The 20970-nt window shown below is 42.5% G+C and overlaps 1 protein-coding gene across 6 annotated transcripts in view; it reads left to right on the top strand.

Moving 5' to 3' along the window:
• Syne2 (spectrin repeat containing nuclear envelope protein 2) overlaps window positions 1-20970 on the top strand; it is a 392771-nt gene that overhangs the window by 246696 nt on the left and 125105 nt on the right. For all 6 annotated transcript variants that reach the window (XM_045155524.1, XM_045155526.1, XM_045155527.1 and 3 more), the window contains exons 57-61: window positions 436-573; window positions 6637-6822; window positions 10417-10539; window positions 12316-12498; window positions 15608-15739. In XM_045155524.1, the coding sequence (XP_045011459.1) occupies window positions 436-573; window positions 6637-6822; window positions 10417-10539; window positions 12316-12498; window positions 15608-15739 (762 nt within the window). The remainder of the gene's footprint in view (window positions 1-435; window positions 574-6636; window positions 6823-10416; window positions 10540-12315; window positions 12499-15607; window positions 15740-20970) is intronic.

Genomic DNA, 20970 nt, shown 5'->3' on the forward strand with positions numbered 1-20970 from the left:
TGCAGGCAAGCACCTTAACTGCTAAGGCGTTTCTCCAGCCCTCTACCTCCATCCTAAATAAGAGCCCTGGTGTGGTGAGTCCTAAGGGTAATTCAGCAAGGATGAGATCCCAGAGTAGGGGCTGGTCCTGAACAAGACAAGGAAGGCCAAGCCCAGATTTTAGAATGAAGCAGAATAGACCAGCAACAGGCTGACTGGGAGCCCTTGCTGAGCCCCACAACGTTAAAGTGCAGCTTCTTAAATCCCTTCCGTGGCTGGTAGGATCACTCTAGGAAATTGGAAGACTCTTAACCTAGAGTGGGTGAGCCAGTGGCTGCACCATGCAAAGAGACTTGCAAGGTATGGCGTACCCCTGGCCAATAGCAGCTAACTCTCCACTCAGGAGTCAGTCGGTGCTGGCAGGCTCTGAAAACCTGTACCCCGTTTCTTTCACAGGCCACGATTAAGATGGAGGAGTACAGTGATCTTCTGAAGAGTACAGAGGCATGGATAGAAAAGACAAGGTGTTTGCTGGCAAATCCTGCCCACTGTGACTCTTCAAGGACCCTGAGCCATCATGCCAGCACCCTCCAGGTGGGTGTCAGGTTTTCTGCAAGTGAGAGAATCAACCTAATGATTAATACGTTAGCTCATCAGGATCACCTGGGGTCTCCTCCTCCTCCTTCCCCTCCCCCCCTCTTCCCTCCTTCTTTTCTCTTCATTTCACCTAAAAACATCCTTATCATGCCAAGAGGAAGAAGTTTGGGATAGTTCTAGGAACTAAACAGGTCTTGTTCTTTTTGTGTTGTATTATGACTTTTTGGCTAATTGAGTGTTTATGTGGAACTCCATTTCCAGATTTGTGAGGTAAGATGGTCGTACCAGATGGCGTTGATAGTTACAGCTCATGGCCCCAATATTCTTATTCCTTAGTATATGTGATCTGTGTGATCCATGGTATTCTTATTCCTTGGTATACGTGATCTGTGTGGTCCACGGTAGTGTCATAAACAGAACTCACCTGTGTTAGGACTGAACCAGGGAACATATCAGAAATAAATTTGTTTTATTTTACATAACTACAGTTGTTGTGGTTAGTTACAAAGTCACAGAAATGGAATCCACAGGGGTGAGGAGATGGCTCAGTTTGTAAAGTACTTGCCTTAGAAGCATGAAGATATGAGTTTCATCCCCAGAAGTGGCATATGCTCTTGCTGGGAGGTGAATTTTAAAAAAGTCTTTAGGGGATGGAGGGATGACTTAGTGGTTAAGGAGCTTACCTGCAAAACCAAAGGGTCCAGATTGGATTCTCCAGGACCCACATAAGCCAGATGCACAGGTGGTGAATGCTTTTGGAGTTCTTTTGCAGTGGCTGAAGGCCCTGGCATGCCCATTCTCTCCCTTCCTCTCCCCACCCCCGCAACTCTCAAATAAATTAAATTTAAAAACTTTTTTTTTTTTTAAAGTCTTGGGCTAGAAAGATGTCTTAGCAGTTAAGGCGCTGGCCTGCAAAGCCTAAGACCCAACTCTCCAGGTCCCATGTAAGCCAGACGCACAGGATCACGCATGCACACAGGTGGCGCACATGTCTGAAGGTTGATTACAGTGGCTGGAGGCTCTGGCACACCAATTCTCCCTTGCAGTCTTGCTCTCTTTCTCACACGTTTAAAAAGGGGGGAGGCAATCTGTTGGGCTTGTCTCAAAAAGAAAAAACCTTTTAAAAATGTACTGATGGGAGCTGGATTTATTGACTCAGCAGTCAAGGCACTTGCTTGCAAAGCCTAACAACCTGGGTTCAGGTCCCCAGTGCCCATGTAAAGGCAGATGCATAGAGGGGCACACACGTCTGGAGCTCGTTTGCAGGAGCTGGAGGCCCTGGCGCACCTGTTGTCTCTCTCTTCTCTTCTTTCTCTCTTTCTCTGTGTTTTCAAGTAACCGAATAAAATAAAAATTAAAAAAGAAAAACATACTATGAGCTGGAGAAGATTGCTTAGCCATTAAGGCACTTGCCTGAAAAGTCAAAGGACCCCTGTTCGATTCCCCAGGACCCATGTAAGCCAGATGCACAAGGAGGCGCACGCATCTGGAGTTTGTTTGTAGTGGCTGAAGGCCCTGGCGCACCCATTCTCTCTCTCTCTCTCTCTCTCTCTCTCTCTCTCTCTGCCACTTTCTCTCTCTCAAATAAATAAATAAATAAATAAATAAATAAAATATATTAAACCAATTTTTTAAAAAAGAAAACATACTAACGTGAGCTCAAGAGAACCCAGGTAAACTTTTGCTACTTTGCACTGACCCATGTGGTAAGTGTGAAAGCGTTTCTCAGCTTGCTCCAAGACATTCGAAGTCGGTGGGCTTTGTCTATGAGCTAGGGCTGAGCAGAGGAAGTGGGACAGGGAATCTGTAGGGTTATTTACCACATTGTGGAGCCTAATAAATCTTCAAATGGGAGGTTCCAAAGAACTAGTCCTCTATGAAAATCCCATTTGGTCCTTATCATTTAAATAGTTGGTACTGCCTGGTCTTTTCTGGGGGGGGGCAGGGTCTCATATAATTCAAGCTGGACTTGAACTCCTGACCCTTCAGCCTCCAGGTGTGCACCATCATGCCCAACTATTTTGTTGATCTTTTGTTTCTGTTTTTTGTTGTCCTAATTGTTCTTCTCTTCTTCCTACCCACCTCCCCTGCCCCCAGCTTTTTAAAGTGTCTTAAAGAACTGTCAGAATTCTCCACTAAATCTGAAAAGGCATATTTTGCTGTGCATGGTGGCATACCACTGTGATCCCAGCAGTTAGAAGGCTGAGGTAGGAGAATTGCAAATTCAAGGCTGTGGTAAGCAGCAGACCCTTAACTATTTTTCAGTTTGTTGTAATTGCACTTCTACCTGGATTATATTTGTTCAAATATCCTTAAGACAATTTTATTTTATTTTTTATTTGTCTGTTTGTTTTTTAATATTTTTTATTTATTTATTTGACAGAGTAAGATGGGTGGAGAGAGAGAGAGAGAGAGAATGGGCTTGCCAGGGCCTCCAGCCACTGCATATGAACTCCAGACGCGTGCGCCCCCTTGTGCATTTGGTTAATGTGGGTCCTGGGGAATTGAATCTGGGTCCTTTGGCATTGTAGGCAAATACCTTGACCGCTAAGCCATCCCTCCAGCCCTATTTTATTTTATTTTATTTTATTTTTTATTTGTTATTTCTTTTGGTTTTTGAAGGTAGGGTCTTGCTCTAGCCCAGGCTGACCTGGAATTCACTATGTAGTCTCAGGGTGGCTTCAAACTGACGACCATCCTCCTACCTCTGCCCCCAAGTGCTGGGATTAAAGGTGTGCGCCACTATGCCCGGCTCTGGAGGCAATTTTAGAAATACTGTTGTTGAAAGGATCATTGAGACATAAATTGTCATTGTAGAGTGGTAAACTAACTTGTTTTTAACTTGACTTTATTGAGGTATCATTACATGTAGTAAAACACACCCATTTTAAGTGCACAGCTAGGTGCCTGATAAAAGTAGAGCTGAGTAACCCCAGTGATCATTCCGGGGAACAATTCCATCACTGTTTCCTCCTGCTGCTGTAGTCAGTCCTGATCCCTCATCCCCGGGCCTAGGTCATTGCTTCCTATTCTGTTGCTATAGCTCCACCTTGTGTGGATTGCTGTAGAGATAGAGCCGCCCAGGTGCTGTCTTCTATGGCTGACTCCTTTCACTTGACACGAGATGCTTGAGATTCGTCCAGGTCATTACATCTGTCAGTAGGACACTGCTAATTGCTGTGTAATGGTCCAGTTAGCAGACCTCTGGGTGGCTTCTGATTCTGCACTAAGTGTTAGTTATTATCGTGTAACAACTTCCTTGGAAAGTTGGAGGCTTAAGATAACAAATGTTTACTTATTTTTAATTTTTTTAAATTATTTTTTTAAAATACATTTTATTTATTTATTTGAAAGAGAGAGAAAGAGGCCTGGAGAGAATAGGCACACCTGGGCCTCCAGCCACTGCAAACGAACTCCAGATGCAGGGACCCCCTTGTGCGTCTGGCTTACGTGGGTCCTGGAGAATCGAACCAGGATCCTTTGGCTTTGCAGGCAAACGCCTTAACTGCTAAGCTATCTCTCCAGCCCCCTGTTTTTAATTCTTTTATAATCTATTTATTTATTTGAGAGAGAGAAAGAAGAGAGAAAGAGGCAGCTAGAGAGAAACAGAGAGAATGGGCACGCCAGGGCCTCCAGCCACTGCACACGAACTCCAGATGCATGCTCTCCACCTTGTGCATCTGGCTTATGTGAGTCCTAGGGAATTGAACCTGGGTCCTTTGGCTTTCCAGGAAAGTGCCTTAACCACTAAGCCATCTCTCTAGTCCAGCAAATGTCTTTTATCCTTCCTATACTTTCTGTGCCACTTTGTGCATCTGAATTTACATGGGTACTGGAGAATCAAACTGGGCTGTCAGCCTTTGCTGGCAGGCACCTTTGACCACTGAGCCATCTCTCCAATCCCATTGCCTTCTTTATTAACCCCTTCCTCAACCCCTACTACTGCCTTTATGTTTTTTTTTATTTTTTTAACTTCTCCATCATTTTGTTCTCACCAATTGTTTGTTCTTTCTTTCTTTCTTTATTTTTATTTTTTATTTATTTATTTGAGAGTGACAGACACAGAGAGAAAGACAGATAGAGGGAGAGAGAGAGAATGGGCGCGCCAGGGCTTCCAGCCTCTGCAAATGAACTCCAGACGTGTGCGCCCCCTTGTGCATCTGGCTAACGTGGGATCTGGGAACCGAGCCTCGAACTGGGGTCCTTAGGCTTCACAGGCAAGAGCTTAACCGCTAAACCATCTCTCCAGCCCGATTATTCTTTATTTTCAAGAACACTAAATTCTATTTGTCCTTTCAATTCTGCCCTGTTTTTTTTTTTTTTTTTTTTTTTTGGTTTTTCAATGTAGGGTCTCACTCTAGCCCAGGCTGACCTGGAATTCACTATGTAGTCTCTCAGGGTGGTCTGAAACTCACAGCGATCCTCTGCCTCTCAAGTGCTGGGATTAAAGGCGTGTGCCACCATGCCCAGCTCAATTCTGCCCTTTTGATGATGTGTAGTGTTATTTTGTTGTGGTTTAAATGACATTTCTCAAATGACTAATGATTTTAAGATTTGTTCCTGGCCTTATCACTACTATACTTCCATGTGTGTGTGTGTGCGCGCGCGCGCGCGCATGTGCATGTGCGTGCTACGGATCCAACCCAGGGCTTTGCACAAGCTGGACAAGTGCTCTACCACTGAGCTACAACCCTAGCCCTTCTTTCTATTTTTTTATTCCAGTCTTTTCAGAGAGCAGCTGTTACTGATTTGGTGAAGTCCAACTTATTGATATTTTCTTTCTTGGAGTATTCCTTTGTGCTGTGACTTAACCCACAGTGACGAAGATTTTTCTCCAATCATCTAGAAACTTAATGGTGCTAATGCTAACCTGTGTGTCTGTGACTCTATTTACTGTTACTTGTGTGAATCAAAGATTGAGGTTCAGTTTCCCCTATATGGTTGCCCAGTGGTTCGATTTATTGAAAAGTCTCTTACCATTGAACTTTGACAGCTCTTTCTAAAGGGAGGGAGGGAGAGAGAAAAGGAGAGTGGGAAGTCTTGAGTTTGAAAGTGTATATTGAAGGGGCTTAGAGTGCTTCACTAAAGATCATCTACTTACCTCTGCCGCTCAGGAAATCTCAAGGGTTTTAGAAACTCTCTGCTAAAAACTAGGAATGAAGACCAAATAAATGTATTTCCAGGGATGGAGAGATTGCCTAGTGGTAAAGGTGCTTGCCTTTGAAGCCTAAGGACCCAGGTTTGATTTTCCCCAGGATCCTTGTAAGCCAGATGTACAAGGTGGCACATGTGTCTGGCGTTTGTTTGCAGTGGCTGGAGGTCCTGGCGCCCATTCTCTAAAAATAAAAAAATTTTAAAGGATAAATATATTTCTTACTATGTAGAGTAAGCATTCCTAACTCAAAGGTCTAGACTCTAAAATGCTCCCAAATCTGAAATGTTTTTGAGTGCCCATCAGGATACCACAGGTGGGAAGTCCCCATATGATCTTGTATGGTAGTTCACAGTCAAAATGCGGCTGCATTTAAAATGTTGTATGATCCCTGTAGGCTACATGTAGAAAGTACCCATGAAACAAATCAATGCCATGTTTAAATTTGGCCTTGTCTCCCAGATATCATATGTATGTGAAAAATATCTGAGATCCCAAGTAGCTCTTGTCCCAGGCATTTCAGATAAGTCTGCTCCACCTGTGTGTCATGATAGCGCAACGCAGACACTAATGTCATCCTCCACTGACGACAGAGCGCGTTCAGCGACTTCATTCTAAAAGTGGAAGGGAGCCGGGCGTGGTAGTGCACGCCTTTAATCCCAGCACTCTGGAGGCAGAGGTAGGAGGATTGCCATGAGTTCAAGGCCACCCTGAGATGACAGAGTTAATTCCAGGTCAGCCTGGACCAGAATGAGACCCTACCTTGAAAAACCAAAAAAAATAAAAAATAAAAAAATAATAAAAGTGGAAGGAATCAGGAGTTTGAGATGTTGAGACAAGTTTAAATTCTTATGGCTTTGAACTTCATCAACTTATTTCAGGACTTTGGTATTTCTCTTCCCATCTAGATGGCTCTGGAAGATTCCGAACAGAAGCACAACCTTCTTCTCTCAATTTTCACGGATCTAGAAGATTTGTCAGTCATTTTTGAAACCGATGACTTAGTCCACTCCGTACAAGAGCTCAGCAGCCAAGTGGCAGCTTTACAGCAGGAAATCATGGAAAACCTGCCGCACATCCAGCGAGTGGCAGATGTGAGTTTGCACTGTAAAGATCTGATTTCCTGTTTCCAGTTTACATTTCACTTATGACTTGGAGTTGTGCCATGAATTATAGCCTAACTGTATAAAAACTCACCCTGCAGTTACTCTTTTCTTTAATTGATGTTATTTCTTGGATCATGTTGTACTTGACTTTGGCACCTATAGCACCGCTTTGGCAGGAAGTATGTCCTGAGCTGGGGAGGTGGCTCAGTGGGTAAAGCACCTGGTGCCCAAGTGCGACTCTCTGAGTCTGGGGCCAGCTGCTGCAGTGGGCATCTGTAATCCCAGCATGCCTCTGGTGAGAGGAGAAGCAGATAGGAGAATCTCCTGGAAGCTTGTGGGCTAGCTAGCCCCATGAACGCAGAGGAGAACAGGCCTGCCTGCTTCAAACAAGGTGTAAGAGGAGAACCAAGACCGGACATCAGAAGTTGTCCTCTGACCGTCACGAGCATGCCGTGGCACATGGGACCGCTCACGCCCAAACAAACAAACAAATGTGGACGCACTCCTGATAAATAAGCTTGTTTTCTCTGGGTCACAGAATATTGTTGATTTTAAAGCACCGGTTAAGAAAGAGGATTAAATCAGGGTCCCACTCAAGGCTTCATTCACCAGTAGAAAATGTTTGAGGGGCTTCTGTGTCAGATTCTAGACTGTTAAGTCATTTTATTTATTTTAATGCCAAATTTACTTTTATTTTTATTAGCTTTTTTAATCCTCTTTTAAGATTTGTTTTTATTTATTTATTTATTAGAGACAGAGCGGGGGTGGGGGGGAGAACAAACGAACTCCAGAAGCATGTGTCACCATGTATATCTAGCTTACATGGGACCTGGAGAATCAAACCTGGGTCTTTAGGTTTTTGTAGGCATAAGCCTTAACAGCTAAGCCATCTCTCCAGCCCTTATTTTTATTTTTGACTCTTTCATCCATGTACTATTCACACCCCCTTATGACCCTCCCTCTTCCATTAAAACCCTTCTGCCAATTAGCATCCTACTTTTATGCCTTTTTTTTCTTAATCTGCTGAGTTAAATTATGGCTGCTTACATATCATGGTGGGAGGTTATTTACAGGAGAATGGGCAATCCACCAGTGGTCCCACGACTGAAGAACATTACTCCCTCTCTCGAAGCAAGTATGAGGTGCCATTAGCTATTCAGGGAGGTGAGGGGTCTTATGAACCCTTCCCCAATCCATGATAAAATAGTGGGAGGCTCAGACTTGGGCAGGAAACCACAGCTGTTTTGAGTTCATGATTTGAGTTCATGGCTGTTTTGAGTGCAGCCATATGGTATCCAGAAGACAGTAGCCATTTTATTTTATTTTTTCAATTTTATTTTTTAAAGTATTACATGAAGTGTTTATTTAAAGAACCTAAATTGGCTTTACTACACAGTACTGTGTAGTAAAGCCAATTTAGGTTCTTTAATTATTTACCTTTTGTTTCTTGTGACATATTCTGTGCCACACTCATGTGACTTAAAGGAATGATCATTATTGGAGTGAATTCTTGGCTTCTACTTAGTTTGAAATTTTCAAGGGCTCCTACAATTTTTAAAAAGTATTTTTATTTATTTATTTGCAAGTAGAGAGATGGAGAGAGAGAGAGAAAAAAAAAAAGGAGGGAGTGGGCATGCCACGGTCTCTACCCACTCAAACAAACTCCAGACTCATGTGCCACTTTGTGCATCTGGAGAATTGAACCTGAGTTGGCAGGCTTTGCAAGCAAGCAAGCAAGCACCTTTAACCACTGAGCCAGTCTCCTCAGCCCTGCTTCCTCAGTTTTGTTTGTTTGTTTGTTTTTTATTAATTACGGACATACTTACTATGGATTCATCATGTGTTGATCCCATCCTTTCCCTCATCTCTGTCCCCATTCCACTGGGGGCCCTCCGCAGGGTGTTTGCAGGTTTTCCCCACAGGGTTGTAGTTTATGCGTTGTGGGAGCAGCAGTCACTTATTGGGGAGAGGCAGTGCCTCGGGGCACAATGTCCCAACTTGTGGCTCTAACAGTCTTTCTGCCCCCTCTTTGGCAAAATTCCCTGAGCCGTGGTGGGTATTAAGTCTACGTCAGTGCTGAGCTCTTAGGAGCGTCCGGATCTCTGCTTTGGTAAGCGTCGAGGGTCCTCAGGGTCTGTCTCCTTCACCCTGGTGCTGATTGTCAGGCATGGAAGCTGCATTATTGCTCATCCCCCCAATTCCTCTGTGGGTTCAACTAGGGCTTGGCTGAAGTGCAAGGAGGACTTTATCTCCTCTGGTGTCACTACCGTCTGAAAAAGAAAAGCAGATTCTCCAGTGGAGAGTGAAGTCAGCACAAGTTAATTTAGGAAGAATTTGAGACTTTTGGTGGGGGTGGGGTTTGAGGCAGAATCTTGCTGTAGCCCAAGCTGACCTGGAATTCACTACATAGTCTCAGGGTAGCCTCAAACTCAGGGCAATCTGATTAAAGGTATGCCCCACCATGCCTGGTCTTCTACAGTGTTTTGTTTTGTTTTTAGTAGAAATCACTCTTAAGATACAGTATATAATTTAGCATACCTTCTTAAATGGGAGATACTGAAAATAAGTTTCAATGACATTTAACTTCTCATAATTTGGCTATGTTCCTATAAAAAGTTCCCATACTTAGTGCTCTCTTCCTTTATCCTCATAAGGTTATTTTGTTTTCTTTATGGATTAACTCCAAACTGCTGTAATTTGAGACTTTCAGCCTGTTTCTATATCACTTTAAAACATCTCCTTTGTCAATATACCATTTTATTATGGTGCATCTCTATTGCTTGAGTTCAAGGTCTGAATGTCTCTCTAACCACTGTGTACATTTGAGTATTGTAGGTTTTACTCACATATTTAAACTTCTCTGGATAGCATTTTCACTTTAAATTCTTGGTACAGTTAAGGACATTGACAGAACAGTGCCCTATTGTTTAAATGAGTAGGTTATAAAGTAATTCAGTGACATTCTGCTTGGCAGTAGTGTTTGGGGGTGGGTGATGGGAAAATTTTCCAACTCTTATGCATTAGTTTCTCAAGGGTGACTTTATCATTTTACTTTAAGCAACAGGGATTTCTAACATGCCAGACCCACTTGTATTCAAGTGTTTAAACACATTCCAAAGATAAATGTAAAATAAAGTGTCTGTAGATAATTGGGAGTTTACTTAGAAAAAAGGTTTAGATATGTACTGCCTTTGTTCTCGAGTAACTGAAAATTGGCTCCATGATTAACTCTAGGTCACAACGCTTTCTAGTGTAGGATGCTGTTCAAATGCAACAATGGTCACAAAGTTATTCATCTGTGTACCACTTTTTGGTTTTATTTACATGCATTGTGCACGTGTGTGTATACATACATACACACCAAATGCAAACAAATGCCAGATGCTTGCACTGTGTTTTGCATCCTACTTTAGGCTGGTGGCTGGGACATTGAGGCTTTATCTACTGAGCCATCTCTCCAGAGTTATAAATGACGAACATTCTTTGATTAGATGTGAGAACAGAGTTAGCACCAGTGAAATGTTTTATAGATCATTAATGTGGAACACATTACATGGTGTGCTCTTGTCTCTCAACTTCTAGGATGTGGTTGCAATTCAATCTGAAGTAAAATCAATGGAGAAAAAAGTTGCCAAAATCAAAGCTATCCTGTTATCAAAAGAAATCTTTGATTTTTCACCTGAAGAACATCTTAAGCATGGGGAGGTAAGTGTAGATCATTCTCATAATACCTATTATGTCTGTTTAAAAATACGTAACCATAGCTGGCGAAGATGGCTCTGTGGTTAAAGGCACTTGCTTTACAAGCCTTCCCACCAGAGGTCAGCTACCTGCACCTATGTAAAGCTGGACACACAGTGGTCACAGATCTCTAATCTCCATGTGACTATAGTAATTGAGGTGCATCAGGAGCATGCTAAAGCTTGTGGCCAGTTGGCAAAAAAAAAAAAAAAAAAAAAAGAGAGACCCTGTCTTGAATAAAGTGGAAGGAGAAGAGCAATACCCAACGCTATCCTCTGACCTCCATACAAGTGCCAAGGCACATGTGGGCCTCCTCCCCACCCCCACACACAAGTAAATAAAGACATGTAATCAGGGTATGCTGTACAGTAGAAAACTTGTAATAAGGCTGGAAAAAAGCTATAAGTTTTTTTGTATTGTTTTTGTTTTTTTGTGGTAGGGTCTCACTCTATCCAGGCTGACCTGGAATTCACTATGGAGTCTCAGGGTGGCCTCTAACTCATGGTGATTCTCCTACCTCAGTCTCCCTAGTGCTGCGATTAAAGATGTGCGCCACCATACCTAGCTTAATTTTTTTTTATTATTATTATTTGTAAGCAGAGAGAGGGAGAATGAATGAGAATGGGTGTCCCAAGGCCACCTGGCTCTGCAAATGAACTCCAGGTGCACATGCCACTTTGTGCATCAGGCTTTACATTGAACCTAAGCCTTCATGCTTTGTAAGCAAGCACCTTAACCATTGAGCCATCTCTACAGTCCCTGAATGTAAACATTTTAAATCATGTTCACAGCACCTACCTATGTAAAGATAATTTTCCTCTAGGTTACCTTTCCACTTGAGTTTTGCCTTCCCAAGACCTAGGCGAGGTTGCGTTGGTTTCTGGCCCCAGTCACCCTGCTTTCTGGCCATGTGACTTTGAGTGTCCGTGCACCTTAGATTCTTGTTCATCCCCGTGTGTTGGTATTGACCCCATCGCCTTGGCCAGATACTCAGAGTGCAGAGCTGAGCACAGGGGCTGAAACTCACCCCACACCGCACACACTGCCATTCCTGCTTGGCCTCGTGATCCAGAGCAGGCTCTTTGGGACCAGGCAGATCTGGGTTCTATTCCTGCTCCTGCCTCCTCTAGTTTAACCTTACATGGATTTTCTAACTTCTGGGAAGCCAGTTTCCTTACCTGTGAAATGGATGTTAGTATAGTTCACTTTCAGAAGGGTGGTGAGGATGAAGTGAGATTTCCTTACGTGTGATGCAGACAGTAAAGTGAACAATCTCTTCTAATTACTGTGGATCACGTTCATTAAAGCAAAAGGCAGTTACCCTCCTGGGGCTCATGAAATTTGGCACCCCTTGTGCTGAATTCAGGGAACCCTGGGCAAGGTAGAGTTGTTCTGAATGTAAGATACAGGGCCTGCCCTTACTTGGCACACTGCCTGGTGACCATGTACCAAGGTAAATCACAGAAGCATAGGAAGAGGGTGGGGAGAGAAGGGAGAAAGCGTTGTCCAAATGTAAGGTAGTACTGGTACGTCACTCTTGTTCCTTGCTGTCCCAGGACCCTTTGCTGCCATATACCAATAGTTCTGCTCAAGCTTGTAATAAAAAGTTTTCGTTTTAAAGTGACAGCACATTAAAGACTAAGAATGAATTATACACTATTATAAATTTGACCAATTAGACTTATCAGTAGTCTTTTTTTTTTTTAAATTTATGTACCATGTTTCTCTTCTACCATGAAGGTCATACTTGAAAATATACGTCCCATGAAGAAAACCATTGCTGAGATCATGTCTTACCAAGTGGAACTAAAGTTACCCCTCTCAGGAATGAAACCTCTGCCCGTGTTTCAGAGAACAAGTCAGCTCTTACAAGATGTAAAATTATTGGAAAATGTGACACAGGAACAAAATGAGTTATTGAAGGTGAGCAGGCTATGAGGACAGCCAACTTACTCGGTGAAAATGTTGAGCAAAAGCTGGTTCTGTCCTCGTTTTTAATTGAAAGCAATTATTGAGGAGGTGGTATTTGATTTGATTGTTTGTTTGTTTTTTTTTCCTAAATAAGGCTCAGATTATTTTCCCTGGTTCTTAGCTTTGCTCCCACCACAGACATTAATGCATAGTTACAGCCTATTTAATTTCAGTTTACAGCTGTTATAGACGTATGTGGGTAAAATGCAGTAGAAAAGATTCAGACATTATGGAGGCATTTGTAGACTCTGGAGACCCAGATCTATAAACTCACACAAGGGTGCCCTAATCCAGCTTGGTGACTTCCTGTGGATCAGCTCAATGTATTCTCCAACATGGGACAGAGGTGGCATTGATATTTTACCCTCTCATGAAGACTAGTGTCCGGGGCTAAATGAAACACTATAGAGTTAACTGGGTCGAGATTAATTTGCATCCAAATAAGTCAAGAACCTCAGTTTTTGATCCTTGTATTATTTTTCCATTTTAAGGGTATCTTCCTTTTGATAACATTTTTTTTCCACCTCTTTCAGGAGGCCTTCCACCCTTAACTTTTTTTTTTTTTTTCAATATTACCAGTTTCGAGTCAGAAATCATCTTTCAGGGTTCGAGAGAGGCTCAGCAGTCAAGTGCGCTTACTGCACCAGCATGAGGGCCTGCAGAGGCCTGAGAATGCCCAGTTAGCCTCTGGAGCCCACAGAAAAAGAGACACAAGCATCTGATGTTCTGTTTGCAGTGGCAAGAGACCATGGCATGCCCTCACCAGCACACACACAAAAAAAATAATAATTTTTTTTTTTAATTTTGCAGGGATTACTCCTTCCTTTAGTTTGTAGCCCTTGACCAGCGGCCGCTAGTCACTCCCACAAGGACAGAAACTTGCTATAAACGAGCCTTGAATTCCTCAGAATGTCAAACCTGTGGGGGCCTACCCTGCCTTTGAAAACCCCTTTCTCTTACTCATTCTAAAATGTCTTCACATTTAGATGTGCACTGTTACCCCACTAAAGTTAGGGAGTCTCCTGTGCTTCTTGTTTTGAATCATACCTCACACAGTCCCCTGGCCCAGCTACTGATTAATAGTTGTCATTTCCTAACACCCACAGAGAGAAAAATGGCCTAGCACTCAGTGTACCATTTTTTTATAGTCTGTAAGTGAAGAAAAAAATATCAAATTTGATCTATTATTTTTAATCTTTTTGTGCCTTATTGGTCTCCCAGTCAGGAAAAGAAAATAATGGTCCTAAGTATGTTATCAAGTGGCCTCTTCACACGATGAAAGGGGGATGATTAAGAATGGTATTACTTTTTTTTTTTTTTGCCAAGTTTGGTATCAAACTGTGCTATTAAAATTTTCCATCATATTGTGTTGGTGAAAATCCCATGTTCTCTATATCTCAAACCCGAGTAAGCCAGTAGTACTGAAAATCACTAGAATGTGGAACACATTTCCTTTCTAGTATAGATACAGCAAGTATCCTTGTTTTGGAAAATAAGACAGTTTACTTTTGTGGGGAGTAATGGGATAGAGTTCATTTCTGAGAGCTGGGGTACAGGTCTGCAGAGAACATAAAACCCATTTGTAGCCTGTACCTAAAATTATGGTTAAATATTAAAAATATATTTTTAAAAAGATGCAAGGAAGAATTCTGTATTAGTCAGAAACTGTCATTTCAAGATATTTTGTTTCAGCATGAATCAAATCATACAAAAGAAGTAACGTGGGCTTGCCTTTCTTTTATTGTTGTTTTTTGTGTTCTGTTTTTTAAGGCAGGGTCTCATTCTAGCCTAGGCTGACCTGGAATTCACTATGTAGTCTCAAGCTGGCTTTGAATTCATAGCGATCCCCCTACCTTCACTTCCCAAGGGCTGGGATGAAAGGTGTGCACCACCATGCCTGGCTGGACTTGCTTTTGAAGTCCATGTTTGTTTTTTAAGTATATTTATTTATTTATTTATGTGAGAGGTAGATAGAGAGAAAGAGAATGGGCATGCCAGGGCCTCCAGCCACTGCAACAAACTCCAGATGCATGTGCCACCTTGTACATCTAGCTTTACATGGGTACTGGGGAATTGAACCTTGGTCCTTAGGCTTTGCACACAAGCGCCTTCACTGCCATCTTTTCCAGCCTCTCCTTTTTAAAATGTTTTGTTTATTTATTTATGAGAGAGAGAGAGAGAGAATGTGAAGTCTATTTCTTTTTATCTTTTGTCATACTTTTATCATAGCATCCCATTCAATTGTAGGCTCTCCTCTTCACGTTAGAATCTGCAGACTTTTCTTATTAGTTGTGCTTCACAAACTCAGCTTGCTCTTGAAGCTTTGGCTTTTATTCATGAAGTGTGCATTTCTGACCTGAAAGCATACCAGGTGAGGATGTATCTGTGCTTGGACAATTCATCACCTCTCAGATCACATATCCTGTCCATTCAGGACTCAGCCCTCGGTGTGGAAAGTTCCACATGGAATTTGTATTCTGATGGTGCATGACCTACCAGTAACTTTATAAGGTTTAGACACTTTATGCTAACATGCTATAAAATGCTCCCCAGAATAAGCCTGCTCTACTTGAAATACATAACAGCAAAGATGCATTTAATTAGATTTGCTCTTAAAGTCCTGCCCAAGATGCCCGAACATCTAGTAGAGCCAGAAGGTCATGTGTGAGGTTTGCAAACATTGCTCTCTATATTTAGGGTATAAATATAGGTAATATTTAGAATATAACATATTTTGAATACAAATATAGATTATAAAAATATTCCATCTTTCTTGTCAAGATCTATATGGACGCATTTTTTTTTTTTTTTTTTCTGAGATAGGGTTTCACTGTAACCCAGGCTGACCTGGAATTCACTATGGAGTCTCAAGGTGGCCTCAAACTCACAGCGATCCTCCTACCTCTGCCTCCCGAGTGCTGGGATTAAAGGCGTGCGCCACCACACCTGGCTTTATGGGTGCATATTTTACATTTGGTTGGAGCTTATGATGATTGCTCATTCATCTAGTCCTTAGGTCATGGCACTGACTCTCCTTTGGGGGGGGGTGTTATTTTTGCAGCTAGTCATAAAACAGACAAATGAATGTGATGAAGAAATAGAAAATTTGAAAGAGATCTTAAATAACTATCCAGCTGAGTTCTCCCTCGGACATACATCACCAGACCAAGCTGCCAGCCTGCCCGCGGTACAGGTAGGCCGCATTCCTTCTTATTTCTGTCAGTTCACACAGCTGTCCCTTTTTGTACCCTTAGTGTCTAGAATCCTTTGTCAATCTGCACTGGTGTGTGTAACAGCCGCTTTCCGATGGGCGTTATTCACTGTGAGCGCTTGCTTTCCACTCCTGCCTCATCAGTGGTCCACTTCTAACACCAGAAACTGGGCAGGGCTCCCCTCTGAGCTGCTTCACACGCTGGGGGCTTTTCAGGTGCCCATGTTCTCTGCTTGGTGCATTTTTGATCTGAATTTGCTGTCGTGCCTGAGTGTTGTAGCATGGGATATTTGGGAAGTCTGACTCGGGTCAGGCACTGGGGGCAGGCTGGGCTCTAGAGGTAACGCAACCGAGCGCTGTTATAATGAGGGACCTCATGCCAGGCTGCATTTCCATTTGCTGTAAAACCCTCTCCTGGAAGAGCTTTTTCAGCCTTTGTTTTTCAATTGGCATAAAATAATGTGATGCATACCGGGGATTATAAGAGCTGTATTTTTCCCCTCCGTCTGATTGACACTTGCAGTCAGTTCATGTGGTACTCAAAGCAGGCAGGGAAGCCAAGGGCAGCTTGCTTCACATGTAAAGTTCAAGGTGGCTGAGCCACTAATGCTGAATCAATAATGCTGACACAATGTTAAGACTCAATACTATGGAAAGGTCAAGTTTCTGTAAATGGTAAAAAACTGAGGATGGCTCAGACCTTTTGTCCATCAACATATACAGGAATAAAAGCTCAGAAATGTAAAGATATCCATTTAGCTTATTTTAAAGTTACAATGTAACCAAATTATATGGTAGCATAGAAAACATTTTTATTAAGTATATCTCTAAAGAAAAGTAGAAGAGTGACAATGTTTTACATTTTTACAGTTCTCTGTATTGTCTTAGTAGAAGTCAGCTAGACACTCATCTATACCTGCATTCTGTGTATTGTGCCCGATTTTTTTTTTTTTTTCTTTTGGTTTTTTGAGGTAGGGTCTCATTCTGGACCAGGCTGACCTGGAATTCACTATGTAGTCTCAGGGCAGCCTTGAGCTCACGGTGATCCTCCTACCTCTGCCTCCCGAGTGCTGGGATTAAAGGTGTGCACCACCATGCCTGGCTGTGCCTGATTTTTTTTTTTAATTTTTATTAACATTTTCCATGATTATAAAATATATCCCATGGTAATTCCCTCCCTCCCCACCCCCACACTTTCCCATTTGAAATTCCATTCTCCATCATATTACCTCCCCATTACAATCATTGTAATTACATATATACAATATCAACCTATTAAGTATCCTCCTCCCTTCCTTTCTCCACCCTTTATGTCTCCTTTTCAACTTACTGGCCTCTGCTACTAAGTATTTTCATTCTCACACAGAAGCCCAGTCATCTGTAGCTAGGATCCACATATGAGAGAGAACATGTGGCGCTTGGCTTTCTGGGCCTGGGTTACCTCACTTAGTATAATATTTTCCAGGTCCATCCATTTTTCTGCAAATTTCATAACTTCATTTTTCTTTACTGCTGAGTAGAACTCCATTGTATAAATGTGCCACATCTTCATTATCCACTCATCTGTTGAGGGACATCTAGGCTGGTTCCATTTCCCAGCTATTATAAATTGAGCAGCAATAAACATGGTTGAGCATGTACTTCTAAGGAAATGAGATGAGTCCTTTGGATATATGCCTAGGAGCGCTATAGCTGGGTCATATGGTAGATCAATCTCTAGCTGTTTTAGGAACCTCCACACTGCTTTCCATAATGGCTGGTTCAGATTGCATTCCCACCAGCAGTGCAGAAGGGTTCCTTTTTTTCCACATCCCCGTCAACATTTATGATTATTTGTTTTCATGATGGTGGCCAATCTGACAGGAGTGAGATGGAATCTCAATGTAGTTTTAATCTGCATTTCCCTGATGACTAGTGACGTAGAACATTTTTTTAGATGCTTATATGCCATTCGTATTTCTTCCTTTGAGAACTCTCTATTTAGCTCCATAGCCCATTTTTTGATTGGCTTGTTTGATTCCTTATTATTTAACTTTTTGAGTTCTTTGTACTGATATTTTCTTTAATTTTAAAATATTTTTATTTATTTGCAAGCAGAGACAGTGGGTGTACCAGGGCCTCTAGCCACTGCAAAGAAACTTCAGATGTATGTGCCATCTGGCTTTATGTAGGTACTGGCGAATCAAACTCAGGTCATTGGATTTTGCAGGCTTATACCTTTGGAGAAGAGAAGAACGCTTTAGTGGCCCTTCTGAAGAATTGTGGAGATTTTTAGAAACTATACTAAAACTGAACAAACGAGGTTCCAGGTTAATTATAAATAGGATCTGAAGCTCCATCAAAGAGCTTTTCATGGGCTGGAGAGATGGCTTAGCCATGAAGGTGCTTGCCAGCAAAGTCAAAGGACCCAGGCTCAATTCCCAGTACCCACATAAGCCAAATGCACTAGTTGGCACATTTATCTGGAGTGCGTTTGCAGTGGCTAGAGGCCCTGGTATGCCCGTTCTATCTGCTTCCCTCTCTCTTAAATAAATAAATAAAATGCTTAAAATGTTTTTTAAAGGATCTTTTCTAATATTCATTCCATCGGTATTTCTTGATGAGTGAGTCTCTTAACCACGTGTAACTTTATAGCATCATGGTGGATCATTTGGAAAATATCGATTGGCTGTGTTATGCACATCTTTCAAATGTCCACACACTTCAGTAGTCAATGTATAATACCTATATATTGAGAAAAATCTTGAAGCATAGCATTGAAGTATATAGGTATAGTTTACCTATAGTTGTTTTTTTTTTTTATTTTCATGGGAAAGTTGTGGAGGGTAGTTCAACTCATAGCACAAACATTCTTCAGCTGCTGTGCACATAACAAAATGTCTTATGCTGTGCACAGCTCCCATCCCATTCCGTCCCTAGAATATGATCTTTGGTGGAGGGGATGGTACCGAGGACTTGAATGGGCATTACTGATTCAGCTTGCCCACGCTAGGCAAGCAGTCAGCCCTAAAGTGTATGTCTTTAACAAATGACGCTGCCGTGTGTGTGTGTGTGTGTGTGTGTGTGTGTGTGTGTGTGTGTGTGTTTCCCTGCTGGAAGTACATCATAGTGCAGAGGGCAGTGACTACCAGTGTAGCTGGTGTCCCTACTGGCATATGTAAAGGATGCCAGTAGTTCCGCCCACTCTCATTTTTGTCAACACAGCAAAAAAGGCTGGTAATATTTTAACGACATTATGGAAATGATCTGAACCTCAAGGACTGCCCCCCCCCGCCACCCCCTGCCCAGAGGGCTGTGCACACCACTTGCTCGCTCCCTTCTGTGCCTCCATGATGTAGGCAGTTTTCAGCAGGCTGCTGTTTCCTTGAGTTTATTCTAATGGCTACAGCATTGGTTCTGGGGGGGGGGGGACAGCTTCCATCTGAAATGTGTTCTTTTGAAAATGGAGCACAAACCATAGTAAGCTTGATGTCACTCTGCTAGTCAGGAGCTCTCGAGCCAGACTCAGGGTGTCGGTGGAGAAACGTGTGCCCTAGCCTATGAGTCACACGGAATCCCAGGGCTATGTTCTTTAAACATTAGCTACGGCTTTGCAGAAATTGCCTTCTTGGCAAGGACTGATACCCAAAGATTGTCCCCTGACTTGCACGCATGTGCACATACACATGCACATGCACACTCCAAAAATGAGAAAAAGAAATTGCCTTTGTTCTCAAGACTTCAGAACCCTCACATGTATAACGCAATGTTACTTTTTTTTTTTTGTCTGTAAAAGCACCATGTATGGTGGCCCATGCCTTTAATCCCAGTACTCCAGAAGTTGAAGTAGGAGGATTGATGTGAGTTTGAGAGCAGCCTGGGCTATGGAGTGAGTTTCAGGTCAGCCTGGGCTAGAGTGAGACCCTCCCCCCCAAAAAAATTAATGACTCTGGATATTAAAGAGATAGAATAAAAGAAAGAAAGAGATAATACAAAGTTTAAGGGATATGTTAGGAATGTTTTGTATGTGTGTGCTTGACATGGAACCAAGGGTCTTGTACATGCTAAGCAAGCAAACATCCTACCACCAAGCTACATCTCAGCCCAGAATAAATGTTGGACATACACAGCTTTCCTGAAAAGTCACGGCTGCCTTCAGATCTGCAGGCACCGAGGGAATTCAGACAGAATTACAGTAAATACCACCTGTTATGCCTACCAAATTCTGTAATCCTTATAGGTAGACAGTGGGCTTTAACATACCTAGAAAAACATATTTGCACATTTAAATAATACCAATGCTAGAAGTGACAATAACATTAGGTAATTTGGACTCTTCTGGCCATAATTCCCATAGTAATTGTAATGCAAAATGCATTTGTTTTGTTTTCTCACTTTATGGGATGTGTGGGCTATTGAAAAAGTAAATGAGTTTAGTGATATCGAAGAAGTCTTCAAAAGGGCAACAAAAATGAGATGTCAGCTTTATTCTCTCTCAATAGTCCCCAAGCATTAGTTTGCTTAAGAATCTCCTGGGGAGGACTGGAGAGATGGCTTAGCGGTTAAGCACTTGCCTGTGAAGCCTAAGGACCCCAGTTCGAGGCTTGGCTCCCCAGGTCCCACGTTAGCCAGATGCACAAGGGGGCGCATGCGTCTGGAGTTCGTTTGCAGAGGCTAGAAGCCCTGGCGCGCCCATCCTCTCTCTCTTCCTCTATCTGTCTTTCTCTCTGTGTCTGTCGCTCTCACATAAATAAATAAAATTTAAAAAAAAAAAAAAAAAAGAATCTCCTGGGGAGCTCTGTGCTAGGGACAGCAGCTCAGTTGATTGTTTGCCTAACATGCACCAAGCCCCGGGTTTGATTGCCAGCCCCGGAGTTTTACAACCTCAGTACTAAGGATGTGGAGGCAGGATAATCAGAAGTTCAAGGTCATCCTCCTCTACATAGCAAGGCTAGCCTGGGCTACCTAAGGCTGTATCCAAACAAAAGAAAAAAAAAAACTCCTGGGGAGAAAAAACATGATACTATGTCTCCTGGAGTATGTATTTATATAATATTCTGTGCACAAAATGGCAAGTGTGAGTTCATTGGAGAGCAGAGTCTGCGGTCGCTGCCCTGGGATTCTGGTTCTGTGAGTCTTGTGGTTAGCCACTAAGACAACGGCTCCCCTCCCTGGCTGCACATGTGGGCCTTGTTGACCGTCTCCATGCTTCGGTTCAGCCCTCAGATGTTCCG

Source organism: Jaculus jaculus, chromosome 7 (genome assembly GCF_020740685.1).
Source record: "Jaculus jaculus isolate mJacJac1 chromosome 7, mJacJac1.mat.Y.cur, whole genome shotgun sequence".
Classification (NCBI taxonomy): domain Eukaryota; kingdom Metazoa; phylum Chordata; class Mammalia; order Rodentia; family Dipodidae; genus Jaculus; species Jaculus jaculus.